The 11,367-nt window shown below is 33.7% G+C and overlaps 1 protein-coding gene across 2 annotated transcripts; it reads left to right on the forward strand.

Moving 5' to 3' along the window:
* Positions 1 to 238: 238 nt before the first annotated feature.
* Positions 239 to 11,242, forward strand: LOC148611935 (uncharacterized). Of its 2 annotated transcripts, none has more exons than XM_088592951.1 (10): positions 239 to 340; positions 815 to 995; positions 1,470 to 1,585; positions 2,294 to 2,413; positions 3,429 to 3,617; positions 3,830 to 3,945; positions 4,580 to 4,712; positions 5,434 to 5,499; positions 7,348 to 7,473; positions 8,230 to 11,242. In XM_088592951.1, exons 1-10 carry the CDS (start codon positions 295 to 297, stop codon positions 10,299 to 10,301), a joined length of 3,165 nt encoding a protein of 1,054 aa, XP_088449077.1. In that variant the 5' UTR covers positions 239 to 294; the 3' UTR covers positions 10,302 to 11,242. The 2 variants fall into 2 exon arrangements, with proteins under 2 accessions (XP_088449077.1, XP_088449078.1); XM_088592952.1 differs by having other exon boundaries at positions 1,470 to 1,501.
* The last annotated feature ends 125 nt before the right edge of the window (positions 11,243 to 11,367 follow it).

Raw genomic sequence — 11,367 nt, forward strand, 5'->3', positions numbered from 1 at the left:
AAAATATCAAATTTGACATCGGAAGTTCTTTATAGAGAAATTTAGTTGCTTTGTTAATGTAAATTATCAATGAAATTTAAAAGTCTCGTCTAGGTGCTTAAAACAATGTACGTGATACCTTATTTTAAACCTATCCGTTTCAACGGTTCTGATTGCATTTAAGAAATGAAAACAAATATACGGACCGTGCAATCCATTAATTTGCAAATATAATAACCATTGTTTTACGGTTGGGTAACTTAAAGGTAATAAACAATCATACAAATCGCACGTTTAAATCAATCATCGATCAAAATGAAGACGAAAGGAGTATTTGTGTTTTATATTTTCTTCCTTAATGGTAATATAACACTTTATTATCGATCACACTTTTTTTATACATATGATGCATCAAAGATACCAACACACAACAAATGAATATATATGATATATAGGGCCGTTCTTTCAGCCTGATCACAGTTGTTGTCAATAGTGAGGTCTTTACTTATTATTGAAATAGAAGTATGCAAAATACAAAATGGAAAAACTAAGCAATAAGAAACAAAGTACACACTTTTGTTTTCTTTTGTTTGTGTGTTTGTTTTTCAGAACAACTTTAACACTGACAGATGGTAAAGGCACCAATCGAGCAAAATAGTGCAACACCATATACATGTAAGAACACAAATAGAGCAAAATACTATAACGACTTATACATGTATAAGTCGCTAATTCGACAAAATATTATAGCAATCTACCCGTAGTAAGGACACAATTTGGGCAAAATATGATTGTGATCATAGTGCATTATTTCAGTTAATATTTTGGTTTGTAGGTTTGGTAGAGTCATGTACATTTCCTTCATATATGGATGGGAACTGGACCGATAGTAAATTCGATAGTGTGCAGTTTTACGACAGGACAGTGATGTATCTACCTGGCTATAGCATCAGTAATGTCGGTACCACCACCAACATGTTATGTTACATCAATCAAGAAAATAAATACGTCCTACGGTGATTACAATATAATCCCATGTAGTATTTCTGAAGGGAATGGTTTTGTTGTTCTTGTTGTTGCAAAATAATGTCCACTCTTAACTGAAATCTGACTTATATTATTGAAAATCTGAATAAATTTGGAATTAAACTAATGAATGTATATAGCCATTAACACACAACTACGTTTTGTCTATATTGATATCTCATCCCTTTTTTCACGAAAAACCAGACATTTGAAGTTTAAGTAATTACATTTTTGATACTGTAACTTATCATGTAGAATGATTGCCGAAAGACATTGGTCTATATTTCTAAAATGACACACAATTTGAAACACTTTTTGTAGTAGTTAGTGACCATAACGGAGAAAACAAGGACAAAGCATAAGTCTGATAAGCTGGCATTACTCTCTGAATAAACATGTTTGCATTTGGTTTTAAAACTTTAGACTACCTTTTGAATTTACTGACATGTATTTCTACTTTTCAGGACAGTTGATACCATACATGCAACACTTGATGGTAAACGAAATGACTACTACCATTATATATGTATGGAAATTACTCAGATAACAAATTACTCTTTTTATTATTACTTACAATCAGGTAGGTCAAGGTCAAAGAATAATCAAGGGAACAAAGGTTATAGCAGTAATCAAAAGAATGTAATCCAGGGACAAAGACCAGACATGGAAAACAAACACACCACAAAGAGCATGAAGTAACTAAAATCATACATACAAAATCAGAAAAGCAAATGAGCAACTCGGAATCTACTAAAAACTTGGAGCATGGACCAGGTGCACCGGTAGGGTAAGCGTCCTCTGCTTTTCTAAAAACAACCGCCGAGTTGCTCATAAAAAATGACAAGTCTGGGGTAGACAAATGGTTGGAACCATACATTTTATCAAATACTAAATTGTTATCATAGTTAATTAAACTTAAAATTTCATTTCATTTAGACAAAACAAAAAAGAAAGCCAGGCAGGAGGTGTAAATGCATAGTACGTTTACGAATTGTGACAGAATGACAAAACATATTATTTTGAATACTACCCACAATCAAGATCTATCAATATCATTTATGAATCTGAATTGCATATCTTCAAAAAGTATTGTATGATACGCTTTTTGAATTAATCACATTTCTCGTTGACAGTGACAAAAAATGGTAATTTATTCGAGTCAAAAATATTTCTTGGATTACAACTCCTTATTTTCTGATATATAGAAACATTTTTAATATAATTACGAAGTTTCTCATACTGTATATAAATTGGTTAAAATGTTTTTAGTTTTAAATTTTATTCTTAGAACAAGATTTAAACTACGAAAGAACTATTGCAATAGATAGTTCATCCACACTTGAAAGTCTATCGACAATTTGTAGTACAACAATTAGCCTACAACTGTTTCATATAATGGTCAAAGACGGTAAGTTTATTCATATTGGGCATTCCACATTCAGCTGCTCAGTGAGGGCGATTAATTGAGATAGTCTGAACTTCCAAGGGGTACTTTTATTCAATGTATTTCTTGGTTTCTGAGCAGTTCATACAATACGTGCTCAATATGGTCAATGGTTTAGGATGACTTCTTTTTTTTTATTTGTATTGAAATTACACAGATAAAACGTTTTTCTTTTACTACTTTATTTGATGGATGTGCAGAAATTACTTTTAAAAAAGTTCCAAGTCGTAGATATAAAGATATTAACACAACTCAAAAAGACCACATGGTATTTGAATATTCGTACGAATAATGCAAATATATCCACATTCCTGTTTTGAACTCACTCACTACTTTTAACTGTTGAAATAGTTATTCATATTTCATTAAATTTAAAACTATCAAAAAATAACATGATGGTGTTCAAGAATAATTTATAAACTTATTTATTTATGAGTGTTAGTGTAATATGTGATGTTTGATCTCCGATATTTAAGTTGTCTATTAGAAACGGTATTCCACCATCTTAGGATTATTCACGTCATGATACATTGTTAGGAACTTATATCGCCCATGCAGGAATCGCTTTTTGGATTGCTTCATTGCTTTTTATTTGGACCCCTATGTGGCTCTTATCCAAACAATGTGTCCAGATAGCTATATTGCGGTATCGAAACATTTTTAACTATAATTTCGAGGTTTTGGTTTCTATAACACGCGCTTTAGTCTGTGTGTCGTCTCGCATTCGTTAGCATCTGTTTTTACATGTAATTGTATTTTATTGTGTTAGCTACATTTTGTATGTGAATCGTCCTTGTTTTACATATTTACGTTTTGGTCAGCAATATACTTTAGTTATCATGAATCTGTATTGTAATTCTAATTTACAGCTTTGTTAAGGCTTTTTGTCGATATTTCGCATGAAGTTTAGAATATGGTTGGGAATGAGAATCTGCAGCTTATTATTTAGAGTCCAAAATAATCCATTTGAATGTTTAAGGTTTTGAAAATGACGCATTACAAACCTGTTCCACGCCACTTCTCCGCAGCTTTAATTTTGAGCTGACAACGCTAGAGACGTATTGTGCAGAAAATAAGACAGGTTTCTGGGATTTTGCAGACTCATCACAGAAAATACTAAATATATCATATACTGGCATAAACTGCGATGTAAACATAGGACACTCTGGTAAGATAACATATATGCTGACAAGGTGAGAAATGTGCACAATTTGAAACCTATATATATATAATGATAAGTTACACATGGGTATGAGCATACGCTTATTAAGTCAAGCATAAAACATTTTAAAAACTATTTTTTTTAGATCGTTAAAAAAACAATATGCGTAGCTATTTATATTTCATAAATATTTACCACTTTAATAAAATATATTTCAGCTACAAGTAATGTCGGATGCCTGTTGTGCATAAAATCCGACGATACCTACATAACGAGTATATTGAATCTTGATGAGACCATCGAAAATGCATTTTATTCCAGATTCACATGTATGGTAGGTATGCGTGTTAATTCATTACTATTAGTCAGTAAAGTTGATGCTCGTCTAATTAAAAAAATAAACAAAAAACAATGTATTCACTTATATTGAACAATTCACGGATGAGGCTTAGAATCAGGTTAAAACTCCAGGCTTTGTCGAGTGTTTCTTTTTCTGATTCGTTTGTCTTTTTCATTTGCAGTAAATAAATTGTAATTGTCTTTATACTGAGACCCTTATCATTTGTAATCAAGTTTGATTTTTAAACGATGGGTTTACTACGTTTCCTCCCAACTGGTTGTCCCCGATAGTGACGCTACGATAAACAGGTGGTTCGTACGAGGGTAGGATAGAAGGCAGAGTCAAAGTGTTATTTACTGCTAGTGACTGTATATAATCAAGACATATACTGTCAATTCATTTTGATTGCTCAAATAGAACGAATGCAGTATGAAAACCGTTTTTTTCATCTTCCAAAGAATAACAAACTGTAATACAAACATAGGACAATTACACTTCTCGTTTGGTTTTTGACTTTTGTAAAACAATTTAAAAAAAAAGTTATATGTAAGTCATTTTGTAAACCCCTTAATCACGATTTTATCAAATCTGTCATTATCAAGAGTAAAATCACTTTATCGAATCATAGATGTCAAAAGCTGATGGTGAAAATGTGACAATGTCTCAACGAGCTCGGATATGCCACACTGCTCAAACTCCCGTTGAATTGCCCGACACTTCAGGGCCTACAATTGCCGCCTTGGTCTACCTCGCCGCCAGCAGTAAGTGAAATATTGTAATAATGAGTATCATTTTACTCACTTTTTAAGTGTTCATAAAAAATGATCACTGTAAGAATATATTGATATATTGCGCACCTTGCATGTTTACACTTGTATTTGAAGGTGTTTGATTGGTTGAAATTTATTTATGAATAATTTGCAATACCCGTTAATAATCTATCAATTCTTATTCTTTTAATACTTGTTAGTTTTGTTTTGTATAATACGCCGTTTTTGTGCCTGAAATGTACCAAACTAAGCGTCTTCCCTTATTTGTTTCCCACAAATACACAAACTTGACTATACGATATGTTCCAGCAGAATATTCAACTCTTCGTTATTGTCAAGTATTAGTTGATGTCGCAATTTCAATGGCAACAGAGTTTAGTTTCATTTCATTTGCATGATATGGGAAATTCAAATCAACAATCAGAAAGGTTTACATATCATATCTTGGAAATTTCTTGACACAGTGTACTACAATGCATTACACAAGCCTCTCGTGAGTATTTGAAGAAAGGCTACCCACAATTCCATTTGCCAAATTTAATTAAGACGGATTAGTCACAAACACTATAGCCTGCTGTGTAGTCTGTCGTGATATTCATAGTGCTTTTTTACCTGTTCTGCCCAAAATTCCATTGCCTTTAACTTGTAAAATGATTTGTAGCAGAGAAAAGGAATACCGTGTTCAATTAATTTACTATATTTTATATTGTAGGTAATAAAACATCAGCAGAAGCAAACTGTTTCCCGAGAACGGTATTGTCTAGTACACCTAGTTCTGGTAAATCTTAAAAGCCAAAGCATTTTTTAGTAATGTAAAAGTAGAAATAAAAATTAAATTCCATCTAGTGGATCCTGTAGAATTTATTGCATTATCAATATCAGTGATGAGACCTACACTGCTACCACTCTCTCCAAAAAAGAGATTGTGGAAAACCATAAATCTGTGCTATCCTCTTTTGGTCTCTCTACCAAGGACGATGATTGCGATTTACCGTCTATGTACTGGATTCCTAAACTTCACAAGAATCCATACAAACTTTTCATAGCTGGATCTGCAAAATGTACCACTAAACCTCTTTCAAAACTTTCAACTCCTATACTCACAACTGTCAAAGAGGGTCTACAGTCCTACCACAATACTTGTTACTCCCGTAGTGGTATTAATTCAATGTGGATCCTGAAAAATTCTTAAGATCTTTTAGAGACAATCAGTTCCAGACTATTATCTGAATATAATAGCATTAAAACCTATGATTTTTCAACACTACATACTTCTATTCCCCATACTTAGTTAAAATCCCGACTTAAAAACATTATACATCGTTGTTTTTCCAAAAAAGATGGTACACCTAGATACAAATATATAGTTCTTGGTAGAGATTCCTCATACTTCGTAAGAAATAATTCCAAATCATCTTCCAAATATACAGAGGAAGATGTTTATAAAATGCATGGAAATTTTTAATCGACAACATATTTGTCCAGTGTGGTGGATGTGTTTTTCAACAAACGGTCGGCATTCCAATGGGAACGAATTGTGCTCCTTTACTTGCTGACCTATTCCTTCACTCTTATGAGGTTGACTTTATAGCTGATCTGATCAGAAAGAAAGAATATTGTTTGGCTAGATCCTTCAATCTTAGTTTCCGCTATATAGATGACGTATTATCTTTAAACAATCCTAATTTCGGGGATTTGATACATCGCATCTACCCAAAAGAACTTGAGATAAAGGATACTACAGACACTGTGAAGTCAGCCTCATATCTTGACCTACACTTAGAAATCGATGGTAAAGGAAAACTATTGACCAAACTTTACGACAAACGTGATGACTTTTCATTCAGAATTGTCAACTTTCCTTTCATCTGTGGCAACATCCCTTCGGCTCCTGCGTATGGAGTGTTCACATCACAACTCATACGTTATGCCAGAGCTTGCCGAAACTGCGCAGACGTTTTGTATCGCGCTAGAACTCTAACAAATATGCTTCTGGAACAAGGTTATGTTGCTACAAGATTGAAGTCATCACTACAGAAGTTTTATGGTCGTTATCATGAACTCGTGGATCATTATGGTGTATCAATCAGCACCATGAGAACTGATTTGTTCAACGGGTCATAGTTTTCCTTATCTCGTTTGTCTACCCCGGACTTGACTTTTTATGAGCAACTCGGCGGATGTTTCTAGAAAAGCAGAGGACACTTACCCTACCGGTGCACCTGGTCCATGCTCCAAGTTTTTGGTTGAGTCCGAGTTGCTCATTTACTTTTGTTGCTTTGTATGTCTGATTTTAGTTACTTTGTGTTCTTTGTTGTGTGTGTCTGTTTTCCATGTCTGGTCTTTGTCCCTGGATTGCATTCTTTTGATTACCGCTATAACCTTGGTTCCCTTGATTACTCTTTCAATAATTTTTACAGTGTATACAGTTATTTCTTTTTCCATTCTTAGACTTTCCAAGAACATGAATTCCGTTCAATTGTTTGAAACTGTGTGCTCAAAGATAATCCATTTTGTTTCACAATTAATTACGTTGAAGGAAGCTTCAATATAGAAAATTGACAATATCTGTTGGCTTAAATGTGCAAAAACCACCCTCAATTTAACATCATATTTATCACATCAGGATCATCTAAAAGTCTAGCATGGATTGCAGCTGCTGTTGTACCCCTTTTACTCTTGATAGCCGCAGTTGTAGGATTCATATACTGGCGGGAAAAGGTGAAAGGAAAATCCAAAGTCAGAAGCAGAGGTAGGTATATATAAATTGTCATGTACAGTCAGGCCTATATTAAATGATCTTAAGGGAGAGTCCAATCAGTCTTATAAGACAAGTGGTCTTTATATGTAGGTGAACTTAATATAAAATGCACAAGGTACGAATATTAAATCATAGTGTTAACTTAATGTAAGTGGTCAATACGCCATATTTTATTTCTGGTAGTTATTGGGTTTTTTAAATTCCTTTGAACATTTCCCTATGTCCGTGTTCAATCGTTAACTAGCTAGTATAGTGATTTGAAAGAATCTATTTCCAGCTTATCTTTCCAATGCAAAACTCCGTTCTTAAAATATCCAATTTAAATATAATGAATTTCTTACAAATATAATTTTAACCAGAGAAAAAAAAAACGTTTTTTTTTTAAGTAATAAATAAAGCCTGCAACAGCCTCAAACTTCAGTTATATCGTCTTATTTCATCAGAAAAGCTCTGCTGCTTTATTGTATAATACGGACATTTACAATGAGCAAATAACTATGCGTCAGTTTATCACTAGAGTATGCACACACACATATATATATATATTTATATATATATATATATATACAAGGCACGAGTTGCTTTTGAAATATTTTATGATGTCGAATGGTTTAGAATAGTTTTCAACAGTTTCAGCTTACCTGGATATGATTTTCAATGGGTTAAATTGGTGTTTTTTCATTTCATGGAAATTAAGTCATTTAAATTGTGGACATGTATACAAAACACTAAATTAATTTGTTCCAGATACATCAAGAAGGCGCAATTGTAAGTTTGATATACGAACCGCTGTACTAGCAGGTCTTGGTAATTCACGTCAAAGGCAAAAATTGTTTATTCGAAAGGAGGGAAGTGATATTCTTGTTATAAAGCACAATGAAAATAGAGGTACTGGTGAATCCTTACAAGTAAAAAGGAAAATACCTTTTGAGGATTATGATACACACAAAACACTAACTGAAATAAATGACGATGATAAAATATCCAACCACAATGTTAATAATCATAAGCTGTTGAATGACTGTGATGATACAGTATCAAATGATAATTCAGATGACACTACAATCCAAAATAACACAATGAATGACGAAACAGCCATGGATGAAACCACCGTGATAGAAATGACATGTGAGACGATGCAAGCTCCTTTTCAAATATCACCTACAAAAGAGCATTTGGTACAAAGAAGTATTGTGAATGATGAAAAAAATATGAAAATAGAACAAGATGTTTCTACAGATAAACGTAAAGGAGTAGTTATTGATACAAAATACGTTAACCAAGATCTCTCCGAACACAGGAATGATGCACAAAATCTACCCACCAAACGGGATAATGAAACTGATCATCCAACTCACATGGATGAAAGAGTAAACACCGGATTGCTTAAAAATTCTATATCTATAGACGTAGGAGCAGAGAAACGAAAACCAATGATGCAAACGACACATTCTTTAAAAGAAAGCGCAAACCAGGTCGAACACAAAAAAGATCAAGATGTTTCTACAGATACACGTAAAGGAGTAGATATTGATACATGCGTTAACCAAGATCTCTCCGAATACAGGAATGATGCACAAAATCTACCCACCAAACGGAATAATAAAACTGTTCATCCAGCTCACAAGGATGAAAGAGTAAACGCCGGAATGCTTAAAAATTCTATAGACTTAGTAGCAGAGAAACTGAAGCCAAAGATGGAGTCGACACATTCTTTAAACGAAAGCGCAAACCAGGCCGAACACAAAATAGACCAATATGTTTTTACAGATACACGTAAAGAAGTAGATATAGATACATGCGTTAACCAAGATCTCTCCGAACACAGGAATGATGCACAAAATCTATCAACAAAACGGGATAATAAAACTGATCATCCAGCTCACAAGGATGAAAGAGTAAACGCCGGAATGCTTAAAAATTCTATAGACTTAGTAGCAGAGAAACTGAAACCAAAGATGGAGTCGACACATTCTTTAAAAGAAAGCGCAAACCAGGTCGAACATAAAAAAGATGAAGATGTTTCTACAGATACACGTAAAGAAGTAGATATTGATACAAAATACGTTAACCAAGATCTCTCCGAACACAGGAATGATGCACAAAATCTACCCACCAAACGGGATAATAAAACTAATCATCCAACTCAAAAGGATGAACGAGTAAACGCCGGAATGCTTCAGAATTCTACAGATTTAGTAGCAGAGAAACTTAAATCAAAAATGGAGTCGACACTTCCTTTAAAAGAAAGCGCAAACCAGGCCGAATCCGGTGCCTGCGATAATTTGGGTGAATCAAAGATGGACGTTGCAAAACCACTGACAGGCCATGAAGCATCCTTCATCTATGAAGACAAGAATGATACAAAAGCTGATTTAGATACAATGAATTCCTTTTCCAAAGTTAATAAAGACATACACACAACCAAATCTAAACATGTCTTACCGGAATGCGTTTATATACAACACAATGTCGCTAGAAATACTCCACCAAAAGAGTCGACATTTCCATTGCATAACTCATCTACGAAGCAATTGTCGGAATCCTACAACCGAAAAGATAAGAATAGTTCGAATGAACCAGCATCAGATAGAGGAACTAGTCTGACTAAAGCCATGATTGTGCCGGGAGGAAACGGAGAAGTTCAAATAAATATAAACCAGTCTCAGTCTAGAGATACAAATGTAGAACAGATGAAACTGAATCTTTACAAGTCTCCTGTCTCTGACCGTAAACTTCAAAATGAAAAGAAGCTTAGGATGAGAAAAAAACTGATGAAAATCAGATCCCCTTACGCTGTGAATTTTACAATAAAATAAGTCTGAAAAGGAAAAAAATAGCGTTTGTCGTAACAAACGTTTTTCGTTGTTTTGATCATATCCGCCATTACAAATAAATGTAGATCTTAAGTTTAGCAAAGTAATATTCATATGAGTATTCTTTCCGTTGCAGTCCAATACAAGAAAACGTTTGTATTTTACATTTACATTTGTAATTTCTTCTGCGATATGTACTTGTGGTTCATTCCAGGCTTACTGCGTCCTTGTGTTTGTATCTGTATTGTCTCTCTATTTAAAACACATCATTGTAAGTGTAATTTGCCTCGTACCATATTGTAGTCAATATTTGGTCGGTGACTGTTTAATTGCCTCATATTTCTATAATGTTTTAAGTTAAGACCGCAGGGAGTAACAAAAGACCTCTTACATTATCCACATGTTCTTTTTATCGTCGAATTTGGACTCGGTATAACATTTTTTTCATAATTACTTGCGTAGAAATCGCTCTAATGGCAACATATTGTTTGAATCTTTTTAATCATTTATTCAGTTAACTGATCTATATCCTAATAATTAGTTCTTTACTTTATGCATAATAGCAAACACAGCGAAACTCGAATAGGGTACACTAATTGTGCCAAGAGCATAAAGACGGACATGACCAGTTAAAAAATAATCTAGAGAACCAAGGTTATAGCGGTCATCCCAAGAATGTAATTCAGGGACAAAGACCAGACATGAAAAACAGACATACACAACAAAGAACATAAAGTAACTAAAATTATACATAGAAGTAGCAAAAGCAAAGGAGCAACTCGGGCGCCACTAAAAACTAGGAGCATGGACCAGGTGCACCGGTAAGCGTCTTCTGCTTTTCTAGAAACACCCGCCGACTTGCTCATGAAAAGTCAATTTCGTGGTAGATGAAAGAAGAAAAGAAAACTATGACACGTTGAACAAATCCGTTTTTATAGCGCAGATGGATAAATGTGCTAAAACGGTGTTTTTTTTCTTAAATCAGATTATTATGGTTAACCACTGATAATTGAATTGAGGTTTCATTTTATAATCGTTTCCTTTTATGGTGCGAAAACAAAGTCAAATT

The sequence above is a fragment of the Perna viridis genome, chromosome 7, assembly GCF_037379345.1.
Source record: "Perna viridis isolate PV_CMFRI_1.1 ecotype Kerala chromosome 7, ASM3737934v1, whole genome shotgun sequence".
In the NCBI taxonomy this organism is placed as follows: Eukaryota; Metazoa; Mollusca; class Bivalvia; order Mytilida; family Mytilidae; genus Perna; species Perna viridis.

Coding starts and splice junctions, on each gene's coding strand:
- LOC148611935 (XM_088592951.1), top strand. CDS start 295: ATGAAGACGAAAGGAGTATTTGTGTTTTATATTTTCTTCCTTAATG. Junction 3,618..3,829: donor TGTAAACATAGGACACTCTG/GTAAGATAACAT, acceptor AATATATTTCAG/CTACAAGTAATGTCGGATGC. Junction 7,474..8,229: donor ATCCAAAGTCAGAAGCAGAG/GTAGGTATATAT, acceptor AATTTGTTCCAG/ATACATCAAGAAGGCGCAAT.